General features: G+C 40.6%; 1 protein-coding gene and 1 long non-coding RNA gene across 5 annotated transcripts in view; one reads left to right on the top strand and one right to left on the bottom strand.

Annotated features, from left to right (window-relative positions):
• LOC100748223 (insulin-like peptide receptor) overlaps nt 1-23,010 on the top strand; it is a 116,579-nt gene that overhangs the window by 25,853 nt on the left and 67,716 nt on the right. For all 4 annotated transcript variants that reach the window (XR_002946946.2, XM_024368557.2, XM_024368556.2 and 1 more), the window contains exon 2: nt 11,053-12,377. Coding sequence is in view for 3 of the 4 variants with exons in the window: in XM_024368557.2 (XP_024224325.1) it covers nt 11,699-12,377 (679 nt within the window). In the remaining variant the exon portion in view is untranslated. The remainder of the gene's footprint in view (nt 1-11,052; nt 12,378-23,010) is intronic.
• The window catches only part of LOC117151826, a 133,831-nt gene continuing 117,720 nt past the window's right edge, over nt 6,900-23,010 (bottom strand). Inside the window, exon 5 of the long non-coding RNA XR_004461959.1 lies at nt 6,900-8,935. This is a non-coding gene — a long non-coding RNA (uncharacterized LOC117151826). The remainder of the gene's footprint in view (nt 8,936-23,010) is intronic.

Genomic DNA, 23,010 nt, shown 5'->3' with positions numbered 1-23,010 from the left:
GACGCGGCAAGGAATGGCGCGTTCCACGGTTCACGGTCCGCGCGGATGCTCGAATTGACAATGCACCAGGATATCGTGTATCGCCTACGAACCGCCTGGAAACTTTGAAATAACGACGCCGCGAGCATCCACCACGACCTCCTCCGTTCCGACGAGTATCGAAAATTACTCGACCTCGTTACGTTTTCCCGTACAAGGACGACGTGCCGCAGGTATCGATCCTTTGACCGGGCCGTTGGCTACATTCGAAGGATTTCTTCTCTCGTTTACCTCGTCGATCGTTTTATCTCGATTTTACCTCGACATTTACCTCGACTTTTCCCTCCACTTTTACCTCCACTTTTACCTCGTTGTATCGCGAGGATGATTTTTGTAGAATCTTACGCGTGTACGATATGGAGCTTCAGTTTTAGTACGATATGGAGATATTATAGTTGTAGGTGGCGAAGTATACTTCAGAGTTTTCTAGTCCAAGTTGGTCGATACGAACTCGCGTCGGAGGGCATTGGAAGCCGAAGATTCGACGAGATAATGGACGCTGGGCGGGTGAGGAATTCAACGAAGGGAGCTGTTCGGGACGGGAGAACGCGCGTGCGTTCCTCTTTGCACGCGCACCTTCGTACAGCGCGTAATTTTATTTACACAATGATAGAGGTACTGGTTGTGTTTGTCGCCACTCCAGGCTGGCATTACCTATATCTCATTACGTTCGGCTTTATCGCCTGTGGCACTCTCTAGCTTTCAAAACAACCGGCACTGCGACCGAATCGTAATAAAAGAATCTCTGCCGCGTTCCACAAGGGAAAAAGCGTAGTCGTCGTAGTCCGATTACGTGACTATTTGCGTTTTCTAAATCTAACGAGAATCCCGTTTTTCATCGGTTTCGGACGACGAAATTTGCTATGACCTACAAAAGGGACGAGAAGAAGCAGCTTAGTACAACGTAAACCGTAAACGTAAGCGCGGCCCATCGTTACTATGTAAATTTATTCAGGGGAAGGAGAAAAAGTAGCCGGAAAACAGGTCGCGTACACCGCTTGCTACAAAATGTCGCGAATTTTGCTCTCGAAATTCTCGATTCTTTGCGCTTCTTCTTGGTATCGTGTGTTTAAACATATACGAAAGACCATGGACGCGTCCATATTTGTCGATTTTAGTATTTTCGTGGCCCTTGGTGGCTGAGCTTCGAAAATACACCTGGTTTTCTAAAGATAGATCACGAACCTCTGTCAAATCTTGTATGTACGTGTTTAATATCAGAACAATCGACAATTTTGGAATGTTCAATAAGATGTAAAACTGCGTATTGAATCTCACAAATGCAGGCACAACTTTAATAACACAGTTATTTAGTTATTAAATTTTAAGTTTGGTTATCGTGTTCTTTCTCTCTACGGTCTTCGTATGCGGTCGTTTTATGAAAGTGGAGGAGGAATGTGACGCGGCGAGAAAAACGCGCGGTATGGAAGAAAGCGAGGGACCGCGTGCGACTCGGTGGAAATCGAGAAATGAAGCAAATAGAGGACGAGGAACGCAGTCTGCGCAACGACTGCGTTCCAAGATAGAACGGAGTGTCGCGTACGAATGTAAAGTCTGCGAGAGAAGCGGAGCCAGACAAAACGAGACAAGTTGGAAAAAAAGATTCGCAAGACCTATCGACACGCGGCTAGAGCGTGCCGCGATGGATCGAGGAACGAGGTGACGTGATTGTCTTTGTTGTTCGCTCATGGACCTCCGTAGTTATTGACGCGACACCAGCCAGAAACCCATGAATGTAGTGCGTATGTAGCTTCTCAAGTACCATTACTCGGTGTGGCGTCGTCGTTTGCTACGATCCTCGCCAGCGATTGGTCAAAGGTTCGACTCGTTAAATCGAGGAAGAAGGGGCTGCGGAGTCGATATACGAGATTCTTCTCGTGGAATGGCAGGACCGGAGAGAGGAGTCGAACGAGCATTAAGCCTGGTTCAGACACGGCCGGTAGTTCAGCCAAGTAGCAGGTAAAGCCGAATTTACACTGTTCGTATTGGAGGATCATTGCGGATGAAACGAGGGAAGCAAGGTATTACGACGAATCATCCGCAGTGATCATCCAGAATGAAACAGTGTAAATTCGGCTTTACCTGCTACTTGACCGAACTACCGGCCGTGTTTGAACGAACCTTTAGCGACGAAGAACGAGTATCGACCATCTTTTCTCTCCCATTCACTCGGTCCGCAACACTATAGGTACGCGAATAACCAACCACGCATCGAGCGTGTTCGAAAAAGACAATAGAGAAGCTCGATGCGACGTAGTGTACCGCTTCGAAGGAAAGAAAGACACCGTGGCCTGCGTCTAATTCCACAGTGACCCTTTCTTTCTCTCGCACGCATCGCTCCCTCTTCTTCCTCTTCTTCCTCTTCTTTTTCTTTTTCTTCCTGTCCTCCATCTCCTTCTCTTCCTGCCGTTTCCTTTCGCGGCTACGATTCGGTATAAGAGCTACCGTGTTTTCAGTGCGTTGAACCGATACCCTAGGCGACTTCTATTTTTACGGAACACCGACCGTTGGAATTCACAGCTTTAAATTCTCGCGGCGCTGTGGCACGCGGATGACATACTAAATCATAGAATTCTATCGAAATCTTCTACGATTCTATCAAATTTCCACGGTGCCACGTAACACGGTTCTACGTAAAGTACCTGTGACATCTTAAATCTAGGAAATATTACGTATGAAAAAAGGCATGCGAAATATCTGCAAGTTAGCGATAGTCACCATTATACGATGCCTAGTCTCGGTAGACTTCCGTTTGAAGCGCGTGACAGGTGATACGCGAAAGTGAGCGACGAGGAGAGAGAATTAGAACAAGCGCCGAGCGTGAGAGAGGGAAAGATAAACGTGGTCGGATGGTCGGTGTCGACGGACCGGCAAACGCGAACACAAACACTTCATAGTAGAACGTAGCGGCGTGGTGAATGAAGCCTGCGGCCTACTGCCCCCTCCCTTTCTCTCCGTACTTCTCCTGTGTTTCGCGTCGACCGTACTTCACCATGTTTCCCCACTCCGTCCCTCGCCGCCTCGTTCACGAGTCGATTGCTTCCCCCTTCCCCTTCAACCCCCTACTTCTCCCCACTATCTGGCCGCCGTGTGTGTGCGCTACTATCCTCCCCACTCCAGTGCATCGCTGCGACCAACAATGTACCCATCTTCCTCGTTCTTCGTTTCACTTGATGCACCGACTACACGCGGCACGCACGCACCGTGGCACAGGGGCGCGGGAAGACCGCGTCGCGACGCATAAAACGGACGGACGACGGATCAAAAGCGCGGCAGATCGTCCGTTTCCGGTACGGCTAATCTGACTGAAATGTTTTTCCAACCGATGACGCGTAATCGCTATCCGAGCGAAGAGCACTCGGTAATCGGTCTTTAAAGCGAATCATCCGTGAGCTCATGGATTTTTTCATGTCGACATTCGTTTGTTCGTTCGATATACACGGAAAAATTCAGACTGCCTATCTCTTTGTATGTTTAGTTTTTCGTTCGTTTTTATTATCCCTGTATTTTTCCCGGGGATTTTTACTTGTTCAGAAACGAACAATCTCGTTTAGCAGCGGTACAAACACGCAGCGAAACGAACCGGTATAACTAACGCGTAATGTTGCTTTATGTATAGCTTGTAGTGTTAATACTTATAAGTGTACTCTCTGTTAACAGTACTCGTTAAGGGTACTCAGTGTTTGTAGTTACTTCCAAAAATATACGAACAATAAATATTCGGATTGATTTATTTATGTTTTTTGTTAGTTTGGTATATTTTTATCAAGTAACTTTAACTGTAGAGTAAATAGAACGATTCGCGTTTCACGATATACTCCTACTGACTGACTTGTCTGTTTGTGTCACACCATCCCCGTCGTATTTGATCAAGAAAGATCTCCGTCGTTAATGGACCACGCTACGATTGTTCCAATAATCCCTGCGAAAAAAGAGATATAACAACAGTCGTGGAAACTTTTCTGGGCATGTTGAATTAATCCACTTACCGGTTAACGTTCGAGTTTGATGTTTAACCATTACAGCGATCTCGAATCCCGGGAACGTTTCATCGTTCCCAGTGAAATATATTCTTCGATTAGCGCGATACGTATCACGGATACGGATAAATAGCGGTATGCGCACGTGTCGAAGCGACGAATCGACATGTGACGGACTACGTCGGCTTTATTTGCATCCCGCGTGGATATTTTAGCTTCCGTCGCGCTATCTCGTCTGTCAGCCTACAAGAGGAAGGCTAGAAGCATTTCGGATGGAATACGCTGCGAAGAGTGGTCATCCGTTATTGTATTTTTCTCGATCGAAAGGCGGGATTTCCTATGAGAAATTATCTTTGTGAGCAAGCTCCGCTTTTTCTAAAAATCTCATAAACTTCGACGAAATTGAAGTACGTATTTATAACACTGTCATTTTTCTAATTTTTTCGGTGGATTTCTATCGAGTATTTATTATTCAAATATATTTTTCCTCCATGAAACGACATGTAAGTCAATTTATTTATGTTTCTCAATAATATTGCATTACAATGTTAAATAGGGCGTTTCACCACCCAGGTATTTTCCTTTGACAACCGAATAAAAGCGTGATTAAAAAGCATCCCCGCAGGCTGCTCCGTGGGACAAGCGTTTCTACATTATGACGAGTTTCGCGATTATGCATACATCTTGGTCGGCGACCCCTTTTACAGATATACGAGTCGTGCGAGTTTGTTCCAGCTCTTCGTTGCGTCGGTTCGTTTCCCGAAGGACCGAAGCCCTCTGCTTTTTCCCACGCGCTCGGGTGTTGTAGAACGATCGATAATAGAGAACAACGTAGAACGTGTTTAAAGCATGTACAATCCAGTTGTTTTCTAGGTCTCTACGCCGCACGGAAGTGCTTGTAAAAGACAGGTATCTCGCTAGTTTTTCTTCTCGCTCCCCATTTTTTTTTTTTACGTTGCAGTGCGTTTCGACGCCGGAACAAACTTCATTCCGACTTTTTTCAATGCCCTGAAAAGTCTCTTACCTATTCTCCGTGGTACACAGAGAAGGAGCATAATCGCTTCTTTTTCCCTACAGTTTACCCGAACTGTTCCTCCGCGTTTTAAAATTTACTTTGTCCTGAGAATAGTCACGCGATCTAGTTTCCCTGCCTTTTTAAAACTCTTGTTAGTGCTACTTCTTTAGCTTGTTTTGGTGTTCACGTACACAGAAAGAGGGGCAGAGAACCGGATAGGTAGATGCTTTAAATGCCAATCGATTTTTCCAGTAGTCTATAACCTGTGATTAATTGGCGACTTTTCCACCCGATGCGGTTTTCTCAGGAACCATCGAAATCCGCATTCCCTTACCCCTTTCGCTGTCTTCTACGCAACCTTTCGGAATAAATGATCGTTCGACCAGATAACACACGCTCGTCTTCAAGATTATAGACACTCTGTATAATTTTGTTGCCGCTGGAAGAAATACGCATCCCATAAAAATCCCGTAAAGACGAAGTGTACGGGAAGTCGAGACGATACTGGGAGAATAAACTTGCGACGAAATGTTAACGCTCTGACAGAAACGATGCTGACGGCGTTACATTCTCAGCCTTACGATACCATCGATTGTCCGATCGCGAAACGAAAATTTCGACACCAGGGTCGACCGACGTTCAATCGATCGAATCGATTTTAAGTGGAAGCTTTCCAGACGAACGAGATGTTAACGATTGACAATCCGATGGGTGGCAACGATCGTTATCGGTCATCGTCGTCGTCGTCATCTTCGTCGTCGTCGTCTGGTTGAACGAAGTGGTAAGAAGCGTATTGGGAGCGGAGAGGACGGGGCAGCGGAGATTTAATGGAGCGGATCGCTCGGTACCAGGGCGCGTGCTACCGCGTATACGGCCCGGCTGACCCCTTCATACGCAATAAATCAATTATCGCTCGTTAGCAAGAAAAATATACCTTCAATCGAATCACGTTACTTAACCCGAGTGTCATGGTAACCAGAACGGTGTTTTGCAAGCACGCGTCCGTAATGCAGTCGTCTTATTTGTCCAAGCTACTTACCGTGTGAATTTCTTACCCCTTTGTCATAAATTACGATTAGGTATCTGCCAAGAGTATTTGCTCGCCGATGATTTGTTCGTCGGTCATTTATACGGTTGGCGCCACGCGATGACGTCTTCATCGAAGAAGTCAGACAAGAAACACGCGAGATTACGTACCATCGTTGATTTCACGCGATTCCTACTCTCGTAAACGATGATATTGTTCGCTGGATGGATGCATGCTGCGGTCGTTTTTTACTTCACGTCAATCTAATTTACGGGTAGAGGACATTGCCATCGTCCGTTCCGTATGATCGACTGTAAACAATTATTCGAGATCGTGAGAATCGCGACTGTTGAATGGACATTCCAAGCCACGGTCCGTGTCCGCGGGAAAGTAGAAAATACCGTGTTAGTCGGCGGTGCTCGCGGATGAGCTGTGCCGTTTCTACGGATAGGCTAATTCTACACAGAGATGTACCTACATCAATCGTTACCGCCCACAAGCATTCGTACATCTGCTGTAATTTCATCTTGAAATAGTTTGATTTTTTTTTATTATATATTACATGTTATAATTTAGACTGACAGATTTTTATGAGTTTGTGGGAAATACAAAGATGTAAAAATATACAAAATGCACATAACATGCAAATATACGTGAAATATCGAAGAATACTACTTGCTACAATATTTAATAGGTTAAACAATTTTCTACTTAGGTTCCCCCTTTTCTAATTAGACACGTAAAAATATGAATTTACTCGCACACATACACATATATATTTATATATCCCCAGTTTAGTTAAAGTACAATAACGTTCCTATACCGGTTCTTCTTTATCTCTTTTCCCATAATTCGAATCAAATGTTGTACTAAATTTAAACTGAAACGAGAGATATACTCGCATCGCTCTAATTCCATGTTTATCTCTAATTCACGACTGACACTTCATAGAATCCATACGAACTTTTAGAACGTGACTAGAAACACTGAATGCTTATCGTGGTACACATATTCCTGTGTGAAACTAGCCATAGAACTCTCGCGCGGACCGTTCCATCGTACAGAAGAGCAAAACAAAGGTTTATCGTTCTTGTCATCGACAAACCGTGTTTTCCTTTCGTTTGATCGAGCAAAACGAGTCTGGAATCAGGAGGTAGACGAACCCGGTTCGATTATTAATTTACGGATCTCTTTCTCGAGAGTCGAACGAATACAAGTCAAAGAGCCGTTCTTCGTTATAGTTGCAAGAGGGTCGACATCGTGAAAACAGAGTGACGATTTCACGGGTCGCTGGAACTAATATTAGATCGTCCCTCTCCAGTTATAAAGCGTAGAACGAGAGGGTATCTGCGCGCGTGGACATCGAGATATCATACGCGTCGGACGGAGAAACGTCTCGCCGGTTGCTGCTTTTAGTTGCTTTCGCGACGACACAAGATGCACGGAGCACCAGAGGGAGAAGCCTCGCGAAACGGTCGGTTCGAACGGGGAATGAGTTTTATCAAAACTCGATGGCCTGAATTCGTAGCGATGAATGACGATGGATGACGTGTTCATTGAAGTATGTTCCTCTATTCTTAGAACAGAGTACGTGGCTAGCTCAGTAGCCAACTCGTTAAGTATTCTACTTTGAGCGAGAGTGCGTCCCGCTTCTAAACTAACGATCCTCGTACCGACCAATCAGACGGTTGAATTTCAAGCTAGAAACAGTCGTAAAAGTAAAAGTACTGTACCGAGCTGGCGAGAATATGTGTCCGATTGACAGTAATGAATTAGATTTACTTCAATCTCGTATGGTCACGTCTACTAATCGAAGGGACCGCTGTAACAAGAAGGCAGCTCCAATTTTTCCATTAATTCGAGTAAACCGACAAATACCAACCCTAATTCGATTCGAATCAAGTCACTCTTACCAATGTGCTTTTACGATCCACTAATATTCTTGCAATTAGTATGGCAAATCCGTGCTGGATTCTATACAAAGGTTCTAGATCTATAGGTTCTTAATTTACGAAACAAATTGTGCGTTCGCAATTGTATTTATTAAGCTTCCTCGTAATAGACATAAAACAACAGAAATAGAAGGTGGAGGTTTAATAAATAACGGAAGAAATATAAGATCTGGTAAATAAAAACCTACCATTGATCTTTAAAACAGTACAAGTAAATCTCTGTAAATAAAATAACATAGTAATAAAAAAGACTGATACTAGTTGCATAGATAGAGTGTGGAAAGAGGCGTGACGAAGTGAAAGGGCAGCTAGGGCAACGTAAACCCTGGACATCGTTGAGAGCGACGCTGTGGGCGGCGGTCCAACGAAAAGGGTCCTGTGTATAGGGCTTCGCGTAATGAAAAGCACCGTTTGGCCGCTCTACAGCGGCGAATTTCGCAAACAAACATTCCTGGACGATGATGCTCTATCCTACGCGTCCTCGCGAATATTGCTCGCCGACACACGCCGAGCGGACGAGCTTTGTGCGCCCTCAAATCGGCCGCGAGCTGCCACAGTTACAACAGCCGCACAACTTTCCAATTTTAATTGGATTTATAGCCTCCGGGATCCGTCGATCTTCTCGCCTGACGCATCCGCGTTTTTCGTGTCTCATAGCGGAAGCCTTTTGTAACAAGAGCAACGAGATGGATTTTTCAATTTTACCCTATCCATCTCCCTTAAAGTTCTACCAGTGGAAATTATTTACGAAACGGATTAAAAAGATAAACGTTGACTCGAGAAAATCTAGCACGACGTTGAACGGACCCAAGAACAACGTTTCTCCGTCGTTTCCTAAAGTGATCGTAATTATGTCGTGGAAATAGCTTCGCTTCGCGTCGTGCACCCTTCACGTTTCATTTACGCTTTTCCAAGCTAAAATCTGAAACGTTCAATTTCCCACGTCAAACATTTCCACGAATAATTGAGATGTGAAAGTACTTTTATTCATCTAAATTGTACAATACGTTATGCTGAATGGGAGAATACGTATTACGTCGAGTGTGACATGGAATATATTTAGTTGCCAGCCCAATAGTTTCGGGGATTTCGTTACGGCCATGCCAAAAGATATGGTTTCGAGAAAAATGTAAGAAACGTTTTAAGACGACATTTTTCCCGGATGGAAAAAGATCTTGTAACTTTACTGTCGATCAAGTGCTCATTGTTCGTACCGCATATCACGTATGATACGAGAAACTTGAATTACCTACATTTGAAGAAACTACATTTTCTTATCTGAAGCAAACAATTCCTCGATTGTCTCTTTATGAATTGCTCTGGCACGATACTCTATGTAAAAATTCGAAGAAAATTAAGAAGAAACTATTAGCGAGGTGTGCCCTTTTAACCTCCGTCGAAATAAAATATCTCTCGTTAGAGTCAAGCGACTTTTAATTGGACCATGTTACGTAAAAACCTCGATCATGCGAAATCGAATAAATTTAGTTTGAAGATTTTTATTCTTAAGGAAGAGTAGCTTTATTTCTATTAGGTATATTTCATTTCTTTTCGTTTTCTTACAGTGTTTTTCAATGGCTTATCCAATAACGAGTAGTATAATTAATATTATTTTAAATTTCTGTAGTTTCTGACAGTAGGTATTATTCGACAATTACAGCTTCAGAATCATCCGCGTCAAAGTCGAGACATTTTACGTTGAAGCCTTCTTTGTCTTCGATAAGTCTATTGTCACTGTTTAATTTATCATAAAAATTTAAACGATCTGCTGGGAACAAGGTGTTTCGTTTCTTGTAAAGTTTTAAGCTTTGCGTTTGATATAAGTTTACATTTGACATTGGTAGATCCGTCAAAATATCCATAATGTTGATTTATTATTTCATATTTTCAATTTATTATTTATTATTTCAAGAGAATTGGAGAGTTCATTTTGCTTAAGCATAACCAAATGATTTGGAAGTTTTCTGCGAGATAATTACAAACCTAAAATGGAGCTGTACCTTGGTAGTTTCAATCATTTTATTGCGTAGTAGTTGTTCTATGAATTAACAATTTCTTGCAAAATAAAGAACACGATATTGACACATTAGACACATAAGAAAAAGGCTTCTGTCTGGTACGTTACCTTTAAAAACTAACTAACATGGTGAGTGACATCCCATGGATAGAATTATCCGAAGCTATCCAACTTTTATGTCGATATTCTGGACTTTTGTTTCGATTCTTCAATTTCTTTTAAGCGTAAGCTTCAAATTTACGTTACGCAAGTGAATAACACAGCTAATCCTGCATCTCCCGTTTCATTTTTTTAATTCTATTCGTATAAGAAATATCCGTGTCTAGCAATGAACGTAATGTAAAATGTATTATCGGGCTATACTGGTGAATAATAATAATAATAATAATAATACGCGATAATGACATGGAATCCATACTAGATTTAATTAGTTTTTTAGAATTTTGAGGATCGATAACTTTCTGCGTAATATAGCCGAATAAATAATAAACAATATCCTTTATACCTATACGCCCGATAAACAATAACCTTTTCATTCGCAGATACTCTGGTTTAAAAAACATCGAATTTAATCCACGTTAATTTTCGAGTCGATCGATGAACACGTTACAAAAAACCGTAATTATACCAGATTACATATACATATACGTTGAATGTAGCGAGGTCGGAGAAAAATTGGCTCGTAAATAGTTCTTCATCGTGGTGGACGAGCGCAGTGAAGGGCATGCGTTAGCCAGACGGTGGCCGATTAAATCGCGTCCGCCCTCCGGGTTAAATATTGACGTTTTCCTACATAAAATTCATGCGAACATTTATTTCCTGATATGTATTTACCTTGTCCGCCAAGTACATCGGGTTCCGGTTAAATATCATCGCCCAGCGGCTGTTTATTCAATCGAACCTTCTACGAGGAAATCGGGCGAATTCAAACGTATATGATAAAATGCGTGCACAAAAGACGATATTTAATCGATACCTGTAACCAGTCGTATAATTCATACGTTATAATTCTCTGATTGCAGGATATTAATTGATGGGAATATCGGCGGAGAAACAGGACGCGAAGACGATTCGCATATGTCGACGGAAGTGTTAAGCAGCGGAGGTTGAAAGTGTTCTCGTAAAGGAGAGAGAAAATCGACTGTGTACTGTGAGACGAGTGGCGAGGTCCTGTGGTTTGATTCATTAAAGTCAACTTGGATCGAAGTCGAAATCGATGGCGCCATTCAACCCAACTAGTCATCGATGTTATTTCTTCATAGTAAGGGACTGACACCTCATCCTCATCCTCGATACAGGATTGAGCCCGAACAACTGTACAACAGCGCGAGGAGAGATGTCTCTTCTACCATCGATCGCAGGAATCTCCAATTGGTCCTGAGTCTCGTCGATCTTCCTCGAATCTTCATCCACCGCATCTTCGATTCTTCTTCGAGTAAGAAAAAAAGAAAAGAAACACGTCCATCGAGAAATCTTCAAGAAGAACCAGAAGACTGGATCGAGTTCGAGGAAGATGAACGACAAGATAGCGAGAGAGAGAGAGCCGTTTGAGTCAGTGTAGGCGAAAGACGGCAGAGAAGAATATCGAATCCTGTTCTTCGAAGGTCCGTCTTCGAAGTGACGATTATCCAGAAAATTTTTTGCCCATCATCTGCGAGAAATCCAAACATGGAGCCGTTAACGTGGTGCACGCGCAGGCTCGGTGGTAGCGTAGCGGCGTCCGAGGAGTCGACGATCGCCGTGACTCTCGCGAAGGTTGCCGCCACGACCTCCTCCCGTCTCTCGACCAACGCTAACCCTGTCAACGATTGTTCTTCCACCACGACCTGGATCTGCGGAACCACCTGCCGTCTGACTGACACTAGCGAAGATGCGAACAGTGTCCTCCGTCATTGTCACTGTTGGTCAAGCAGTGCTACACCAGGACACGACGGACCGCCACTTTCTCTCTTCTTGCCGAATCGCCAAAATCAAAGCAACGTTTGCGATCTCTGCGAGCGTCTTCGTGGACGAAGCTGCGATTATTCCACGCTAGACGAGAAAAGCACGGAAGGACGTTTCGATCGAATAACAAGACGCGGGCAACGACAAGTGGTGAATCGTGACGTAAATCACACGATGATTTCCTCCAAGATATCACAGCGCGACAGGTTGGTGTCTGACGCTTCTTCGACCAGCTACGTCTCCAGCGTCGTACGGTGGAGTTTAAGGCCGGAGAGATCGTTTCGCTGGACCAGGCAGAAGCATGCGTTAGCCTGGACGATTTTGTTCCTATTGGTACTCGTGCCCTCCACTTCCGCGAACCTGCAAAAGGGAATGTCAAGAGGTTCCTCCAAAGAAGAGGGAGGTGAGTTCGATCAGTTACGTCTGTATCTACCGTTCGTCGCTCGGGAGATGACATTTGAGACGGCACATGGCAAGAGGAGTACGCTCGGTTAATGCGTTGCCTGTAACATCTGAAACTCATTTTTTCGACTCTCGTGTGCAAACATATCAGACGATGGTTATAAAATATTCAATTTCATTATTCGATCGAATTAAAAGGAAAGCTCAGAATTATGTTACGTTAATTAAGGAAAAACGAATGAACAGGCTGACGAAAGTTCTCGAATTCTTGTAGGCGGCTTTTATGAACGTATTATGTGTTATACAGAATATTCTGAAATTCATACCGTACGCTAATTTTGTTTATTCGGTACATGTGCGCGATAAATATCTTGTAATTTGTGCGTGTTTACAATTATACGTGATTCGTACATTTGTATGTTTTTACATTCCGTACGGTACATTTTTCGATTGGTTTTAAATTCGATCAGTACAATCGTGACAGTCTGATTACAGTGCTAATAAAATTTCAAAATGTTTCGTATAACATGCCATATCGACGTAAAAGTGTCCTGTGCTAACTGTTCAAATACTTTCCTGAACCGGTGTATCTCTCGAGTATAGCTACTATCGTATAAAATTCTCAAATGAGTTTCAAGGAAGTGAAAACGTGTATGTTAACGAACGATTTCTCTCTCTTTCGATCGGTGTTTTTTTCCGGATTGCTCCCTCTGGAATGCTTGGCAACCGGAAAACTGATAATGAACTGGGACAACAAACACAGTCGGTAATCGAATTTCGAATCCATGCTGCGCATTAATTACATTTGGCACAGTTTTAACGTTGGCTTAATGATATTACAGTTGGTCGATGCGACGCGCGAAATATCGCTGGCAATTCCGCTTAATTCGTTTCGATGAACAGAACATCGGAGTATGAAACAGGATTTAAAAGAACACCGATAAAACTTGCATGCATACTTAGTGCTTTTCCCATTCTCGCTTCTTTAACGACCCTATTTTAGTCCGATAACGTAGCGAAGATCGATCACTCCGTAAACAATCAAAATATATACGTAGAGTGATGCAGTGTTCCCTGGATCATCGTAACGTCTTCTGCCATGTATTTTTATATTAATCGTATTTCCACCGTTTTATCACTATATTTTCTTACGTTCAATGTTTACAATTGTTGGATTTGGCGGTTGGTTACTGAAAAAGAGAACGAAACATTTTTGCTCCACGTTGTACGTTTATGATAACGATTACGAATAGATAGAAATTGTTCCAATTACATAAACTCGATACAAATACTGTTTTATATTATTTAGACTATGCAGTATATATTAACCCTTTGAAAATTGATTTCTTTCTATCGTTTGAGAAAGGATACAGAAGCAAATAATTTCTTTTTATTAGTTATCGATAATGAAAACATTTTTTACTGGCGATTTTGTAGAGAAAATATAACGCGTTGAAATACGAGATCAGTTTTATCGAACGCAAATATATTTATCGTCTAGTTCATTAGCATAACAACTTCTTAAAGCACAATGTATATGGAACATCGGGTGTAAAAGGATTGTGCAAAATTGTAACATGAAACGAACCAAATCATATTGCGTTGAAACCCGTTCTCATTGAAAAAATGCCATCTATATACGCCAATGTAATAACCACAAATATATTATACAACGGAAAACAGAAAATTCATTAGCTCTGCTAAACGAGGGAACCGTGAGCTATAAAGGTGAATATTCATATTCATAAATACGGCAATATGCTTGAGGACATGCAGACAACTTTCCTTATCCCGGATTATTGTAATTTCTCAGCTCGAAAGCCAGTTATAATGATCCGAGGAATACTGTATAGGAAAGCAAACGACGCTCGGAATAATCACACATTTGTCTCAGCGTCTCCGAGTTGTAGATCGCTATTTTCTAGACCAGAAATTCTTTAACTCTTCTAACTATCGTAACAATCTGCATCCTTTTCGTAGACTATTCGACAACTTACGTTTGTAACTGCTTTCGATATACCCATTCATCAAAGCAATTGAAAGCAGTAGCAACGATACTTTGCTTTGCTTTTCTAAGTTCGAAGAAACATCGGTGAAACCTGAGGGTACGGTCGTACAAGTGCATCGCCAGCACGACCGTATTTTATGAAGGCAGAAACCCTCGCCTCCCAGCTGTTTGTAAATCCGCTCGAAAATATTGACCGCGTCTATTCGGCGTGCGCGCATCAACCGAACGTCCGCGCGAATGCAAATATTAATTAATTGCCGACCAAATTGCAGCTCGGATATCAGGTTCGTTGATTTTTCCGCGTCGTCGATGATCAAGCCATCATACATGTAGGTACATAACCGTTCATAAGTATTATGACATTTAAAGATCACACGGCAGTAATACGACAAGTGTATTTTTGATGATTTTTAAACTTTCACGTTAGTCGATAATAAAAGAAAGAAAACAAATTTAAACCGCTTGAAAATTTAACACTGAAAAAAAGTAACGAATTTAAGCTTAGCTGTTATGTTACTTTTGAATTCAATTCGGATAAAGCATCCACATATTCGATGTTACAATAATACTGCTGTCAATGTGATATAACAAAAATTAATTCTTCTTTTGTCTATATACACCTGTCGCGTCTTTATCATATTTCTTATTATCTGGCTGCACGAATGCTACAGATGATTTTACAATGCAGATTTAGATTCTCGATAGATTTCTTGGAGTCTCAGAATTCACATTCAATTTCTTTGATAAGACAGTTTCGAAAACTGTGATGCTGTCGACAGATTATTAGTACGATTTACTATATTTACGATATGCATGTTGGATTGCAAACATAAAGCGCGAATATAAAATTCTGCTCGATTAATCATTTCTTTATTATTTTCGATTCGTTGTCACGTTTCCTATAAAATCAGCAAGTGTCTTAATACGCATGCACGGGAATGTATATCGGGTTATCACATTCCGCGTTTTTCACCTCGTCGATCGATACTCCTCTTCCTGTTGCTCGAACAAAGTATTTCAACGACTCGAGAACTGGTCTTTCCGAATCGTTACTTCGAATCGGGTTAATAAGTCATCAGACGGAGTGAATTGTCAAGCGGAAGATAGGGATTAATAGTAGACACCACTGAAGTCACTAAATGCTTCGTAATGGACAGATTTTCGACCTACTTTGCATTTTTGCGACAAGAAGCTGGTGTAATTAATTTGCTGCCCATAAATATTTGGACCCCTTTGTATTATTATCGAAGATGAAACGTATTATAAAATATACGCATATTGCTCAATATTATTCGTGAAATCTTACATGTTCCAGGTCACAAATTACTATAGTTTTAACCAGTTATTTCGCACAATAGTAACAAATTCTACGTATCGATCTTAGCAATTGCGATCGCACATGATAATTACACATTCGATATTTTTGCAATGTCGAAAAGGGCGAGAAAAATGTATGTTTAGTCTGAGAATCAAACGAAGAGATAGTTTTGACACGGAGAACATATTGAATTTGAAATTTGCCCTTTTATGAGATGATAGAGGATGGCTTGCAAGTAAATTTTCTGACGCACGATTGACTGAATATCTTCATTGGCGATGGTGGAAAAAATGTGAAAGAAGAGACGAAGAGCGTGGGTTAACTGTACGTCATGGTGCTTTGGTATTTCATCGCACAAAAGTAAAACCTTTTTCATTTTCGACGAGATTAATTTCCCTTTTCTCTATAGACTCACGGTAGACTTTAAATCAGAATAAATTACTTTTGTGTTGGAAAGTTGCTTCGACTCTTTGTAAAGTGAGAATCGTGTTCCTCGGCCAGATTCAACAAAAGGACTCGTCCTTTTGAAACAATTCGCACTGTTTCCCAAGAGTTACATCATCCCAGCATTAATATCTTTGATATCATTAATTCATATCTTTAATTTATCAGAGGAACGATACTGGCCGGTATTATCGACCGTTTCATAATATTACAGAAATAATATACGTTTGCGCAACTTAATCATTATACAGAATCGATTCGTTCGCATTTTCGTAAAATCTCTACTTCAAAGCGGTTCATTTCAACGCGTGATGTTGTAATGGAGGGAATATTCGTTCCAGGTTTATTACGCTCGTATATGTATAAGTGAATAACGCTCGCATATATTCGACCTGAAACGTCAAAAATGATAAATCTTTTCTTCAGCGAAATTGTTTCTTGGATGAAGGATATTTATTTTGGATATTTATTTTTGTAATTTGTAACACTTTTATATAATACAATAATGACGTTATATTTTACGATCGTTAATGTAATGCACGGACGGAAGGCGATTCTTTTCATTAACGCGATAAACACAATTCATAATTAATCTAAAAATATTAAAATGTATAAAATATCTGATACATTTTACAATATGCTACCCATACATAATTGGTACGATACATATTATAAAATTGAATATTAATGTAATACTCTGTTTCTCTTTTTGTATTTAAATGTTTGACGTTGACTATTTTCCGTGTATCAATATACATACTATATATGATGTTTTCCATTCAGATATTTCATTTTATTATAACTTTTTAATAAAGTTTCAAACGGTGTGTGTGTGTATATAATATTTCTCTTTTCTCTTATTTATTTCCATAGAATATTCTGCCAAACTTTAATCGAGAAAACCTGCAACACCATACATATATAAGTAAAATGCAAAGTGAGCAGACTTTATCTCACAGTATCATTAATATATGGTCATGGCTCAAAAATTTAGGTTACCTTATTTAATGAGGGAACTTGAATTTTTTTAACGAGAGAAACGCGAACAAGCATGTTTGAGCTTTTATATAATTTTAAATTAATATATAACGGAGGAAAAGGTTCGGTTATGATTATTTTATAGGTATTTTTCGTATTAATGTTTCGACATCTCGAGGGAAATTCCAATTATTCAACGAGAACAAACAAAGTATTATAATGTATTAAATAATTTCATGAATTAAATAGATTAATAATTTCAATTGGAAAGTTTTATAATCTGTAAAATCGTTTCGCGGTCCATAAATTAAATATGAAACGTCGCTGTTTGCAAAAACAAAAGATACAATATTATAACGAGGACAAATTATAATAAACCTACAAAAAGCAAACAAATAGTATAAAATTATTTCTCATTTTATTTTGCCTTTCTCGTTTCTTTCTTTTCGTGAATATCTTAAAACCTCAAAATAAATACCTCAAACTCCTGCGTGGTAATAAATATCGATTGCTTCAACGAATAGAATAAATAAGTCACTGATAAGAACGTGCCAATTATTGACCGTATGCAATACAAGTTTCAACATTAATCTTTACCGAATCGAATTTGTTTTAGACTTTGACTGCAAGATTTGAAATCGATTTTGTCAAGAATAAATATGTTTATCAACTAAGTAGATACGTGATACTTTGTGAAGTAGTAGACCAGGGTAGGTTGTAGCTCGTTATGTAACTCGATTATATTTGGGTATCTGAAACTCATTAATCAAGTGTTTCTTATGCTAAGGTGTATATTTGTACATGCACATACGTTAGGCTTTGATGGTCGGTATTCAATCGTTTTCGTTTCCATAGCAATAAATATTCGTGTTGTCTTTTCTATTTGCCTGGAACCACGCTATATAGAACTGTATATTATAAATTACATTGGTACATAATAGGGTACATTGATACGCCTGCTTTGAGGCGTTTCTATACCGCGACTACACATTTTTCTTTTCTTTTTTAAATTCGATTCCTTGAAAATGACCTGAAATTACGTCAACAGAACAAAACACGATGAAATATCGCAAGGTATTTTTGACAAAGCTCGTGTCGCGGTAAAGGAAGGCTCATTGTCACTGAATCGATGTGCAAATGTTTGCAAGATAGACAAAACGACCTTATTGATTCCTATATACATAGCACTACATGTTATATTTTAGCATGATTTTTTCGGACTATTGATTGAAACAAAAATTGCAGAAATCAAAAGCTGCAAAATATATCAACTTGCCCCGGTCTCTCCTACATGCAGTATCAGCCGTGAAATGGTTAACGGGTCACAGCCTTTCTAATCAGACAGAACGAAAGATGTGTTTGTATGATCGAGATTTGTTCGGATTACGTGAAAACTTTCGGAAATTTCGTTGACTGATACGATCGAAATACGCTTTCTGATAGCCGATCTCAGTTTTAAATATGCGAAGAAAAAAAAACCATTTCGTTCATGCGAATTCCTCTGGCGAATGCGAGAGGACCGTGTCACAGACGTAATTCGGGCGAATCACGCGGAACATCGGCTACAGACAGCACAGTGAATTGAATGTCAGGGGAGTAAATGGGCTGGAAATATTTAACCCGACGCCTTCCTTCCTCTCTCCGTCTGGTCGAATTAGCGAGCAAGGAAAGCAGGTGAGAAGGAAGCTGCATCGGTTACCGACGTCGTTCGGCTCCGATGCGTCGACACACATCTACATATTTACACGTGGCTCGTAAAGAAACGTTTTTATCTATTTCGCAAGCGAAACACGAACAAATGAATGGAAGCTGGCAAATTGAATCGCACGATGACGAATTCCAACATCGTAAATTTAATATAAAATTGTTCAAGTTTATGTTACGTAAAAATTTACCTGTTCGATTTTACCCGCTTACTTTTCTTTTATTTACTTATATTTATATATTTTACGATGATTTTATAGTTACGAGAAACGTAATAATTTCGAATATTAAGAAAGAGGAAAAATATCCCGATTTGAATGCAATAAGTTGTCACCAGAAACGACAGGTGATAATTACGGATCGTACTTCTCCCTCGCGGCTCGCTCGAATCAGCGCGAACTGGTTAAAGCCGGCGTGAAGTTGTTTCCGAGGTATTTAACTTTTTAAAAAAAAGTCATGCAAATCTGCATTAATTTGTCTACGTGCTATGGCTTGGTTCTTAGAAATCCGCTATTATGCATACACAATTTCCGTGCACGCGAACTCGCTTCCAGGTGCCCCCAAATGGTTACATTCTTGCCGAGTCGCGGTTGAACTTTGACCGCAACTCCGACTCGAAACACCTTGCAAACTTGACTGCGAACCTTGGTCTTTATTCTTTCTCCTTCTCGGCCTTCCTTTTTGCTTCGTTCGAACGAAAAACACAGTTTAAACGCGGTCAGCCTCGGTCTCGCTTCCCTTCTCGTTTTTCCATTAATCGCCCAACCATTTCTATCGCGTTTATCCGCTACGCTCGACATCGTCTCGCAGAGAGGCAACCAAAAGAAACAGAAAGAAAACGAGATTTCGTCGCTATATTGTTGCTCACGAAGTTCATTTCGTGTTGTCTTGCTAACGCTACTGTTTCCCGTACACTTTTTCCCGTGTACTTCTTGGTATCTAACGGACATCGGCCAACTGAATTTGTTCAACGAAGAAACAGGAACGTATCGGTTGGTTAAACAGAATGTTATCTCCGAAGTACTCATCGTAGGGCTGGCATGTAAATTGCTCAGGCAATTTGCATTTCGTGGTTGTTCGCCTCTCGACCGTGTATTATACACGGCTTATACGTTCGGCGCGATTTCCACTCCCAAGGCTTACGAATCTTATCTGTCTATGTACCTCGGTCTCTACCCATCGCTTAAAATGTATCAACGTCAACGAAGACAATAAGCTTCATAACGTGTCTTTTCTCTATTTAAAGTTAGAATTATAGAAATAATATGTACACGTTTATTCATATTAGGACTCACATAAAATGCGACCATTAATTTGGATCAGCGAGGAAACGATCGACAAACGAGGATTTGCATTTTCGCGAAGAGTAATACATGCAATTTTTCACGGTTTTGCCGGAAGATCGAAATTATTCGCAGGATCGTGCAATGAATTTTCTAATTGATATCAGCGTCTCTATCTGTTTGTACGAAATTTGAGGAAATCCGAAAGTAACTTTTCTTTCATCCAGTATAGGATCTAGATTCGATCAGAACAAGATCGCGCCGTGTTACACGTTTTCGTAGTCGATTAAACGTAACGGTACTGCAAGGTACAGCATTAGGAAAACATAATTATTCGCTTTAATAAGGAATTTGCCAATTAAAATTTCTATTTCTATCTACTTGTATCGATCAAACAACCGAGGAAGATCAGCAAGTAGTTACCGTACTACGTACAGCTCGGTAGCTGTACAAAATCAGAATCCGAGCAGAATAAGATTGCACGGCGCGTTTTTTAAATGGATCGAAGTTGCACTTCTCGTTCACCGTCTACGAACGTGCTTAACTTCTCGCCAGCAACTGACCTTTCCTTACAGAGCCGCATAACTTTACCGGATAATATCTTGGTAACGTAGCCTGCAATTGGTGAGCCCATCGGCGGTGTCGACCCCATTCCCGCGCGTTGATAATGCACTTTCAAAATTCGTCACGCGAGAGCCAGATAAGAGGAAGAGAAGGCTCGTGTATACGAAAGAGCGTAAAACAGTGAGAGAGAGAGAGAGAGAGAGAGAGAGAGAGAGAGAGAGAGAGAGAGGCAGGGACAGAAAATCGCGACGGAACGCGGAAAGTCGTAAAGACGAATCGTCGTGACGCGGCAGCCCATATTTCACCGCCAATTTGTTTCAAGTAGGGCTAAAATGAAACGAAACGGCCAGCCAAGAGACGCTTGTTCGTCTCGAACGGTGGAATTATGCAAATATCCCCGGAGATAATCGTGGAGACTCGCACGATCGTCTCCATGATTATTTCTATGTTCTAAAGATGCACCTGTTGACGTCACGGATTTTTACGTTTTCCATCGCCCTTGCTTCGGATATGACGACTATTAGCGCGGAAGATACGTTAGAAGAAAATGAGAAATTTTTCAATTTGTTGAAAATTGCTCGAACAACTGGTTCTATTCTAAATATAAATATCTTTTACGATCGATATAACGTAAAATACGAACGATCGACGTAAAATAACACCGATACATACGTCAACTGCAATTAACGATGAAAGTAAGGAATTCGAGTAATTTACGTTATATTTTTTTTTTTAATTTATTAACGGCAGTTGCCATTTCACGGAAATACGAACATTACTTATAAATATAGATTTCTTCAAAGACGTAGCGGTACAGATTAATCTAAAAGATTCTGTAGAGATAAGGAAATAGGCATCAATCGGTACCATTTATGATACGATAATTTATATTAGTTTTACGACCTAACGGTACTTTATACTACCGCTTAATTAAAATATGAAGCAAATATGTTTGGCATCTATTTAGGATTTATAAATACGACTTACGTATGCGTACGATAGAGAGCCTCCTTGTTTCCAACAGATCATTTTATTCGGAAAATGGTTTCGAAGGGGAAGGGATCAAATCGTCGATCAAAAACGTTGCGTGGAATATAGAGAAACGGAATAGATAGAGAGATACAAGATACTGCCGTTAACACATCGACGATCGTACGTTTCAGCGTAGATCTTGTTGCCAACCGCTGGCACTTTTCACTCAATCTATTATTGGATAATTATGATACACTTTTTGAGAAAATCGTTATCGAATCTTCGTCATATTATCTTAATTTATTTTGTACTCTTATGCGTCGTATGAATTTATTTATTTATTTATCGCTGTTAGACTTAAAAATTGTCGATCTATTCGGTGCATTTGTAAATCGTTTCATTTTGATAGAACGCTGTCAAATATAGGAATCATTTGTTTCACGCGTAAGCGTTGATTAAATGAAAACAAAAAGTTACGTAAACGTGATGATGGCCGATAACAGATAGCAGAGCGAAATCGGCCGTTTACGCGACAGTGGCCGTCAAAGTGTTAAAAGTATGACATTGTACGTATCGTGTAACTATAGACGATTGAATCGAAATCTACCACAAAATGTATGTATTTCGTACGGACACGATTGATGTGTGCAAGACACAAGGTTCGTATGAGATACGGAGGCGGTCATCGAGATTTAAATGGTTGTTCCAAGACTTGAAACATTTGTACTTTCCTCCATTAATTTTACGACTTGGCTATATCGTTGGACCATTTACTTGGACCACCTGCGTGTCCGACGTGGCATGCAACAGTTTCTTGGGATATGCAACAAATTCTTCAGACGCAGACTTCTTCGATATATTACAATGCGGCATCTAAACTAGAATATCTGCAGGAAATCGTTTCGAATGAGCGTTGAAACGCAGACATTTCGTTTTACGATCCTCACATAGTAATTACTAGGTTCGTTTAAAAAGTAGATTAAAATCGTTTGTCTCGAGATCTCGTGTTAAAAAAAGTCGAATTTGTAAGTTCCATAATTTCACGTATCACGTGTATCGTATTAACGCTTCACCGAGCACATTCAAAGCCAATTTTCTCCAAACATTTATTACGTTCGTTATGTTTTACGAGCATTGTTGTAATTTTCTCGTTAGCTTATCGTTATAGAAATGAATAGTCGTTACAGAGGAACGTGTTACACGACATTGCTCGATATTCGGGAAAGAAAATGTTGAAGACGCTGGCGTGATTACTGTCGTTTACAGGTCATCCTGACCGAAATTGGTTACGCGCGAATGGAGCCACGATCGGCGGTTATCTAATTGACACCTTTCGTGAGCAGCCGCGTCGCGACGCGACGTC

This window comes from Bombus impatiens, unplaced genomic scaffold (genome assembly GCF_000188095.3).
Source record: "Bombus impatiens unplaced genomic scaffold, BIMP_2.2 scf_0463, whole genome shotgun sequence".
In the NCBI taxonomy this organism is placed as follows: Eukaryota; Metazoa; Arthropoda; class Insecta; order Hymenoptera; family Apidae; genus Bombus; species Bombus impatiens.
The sequence above is the reverse complement of the archived record's forward strand: the minus strand, read 5'-3'. Positions and strand labels throughout refer to the sequence as shown.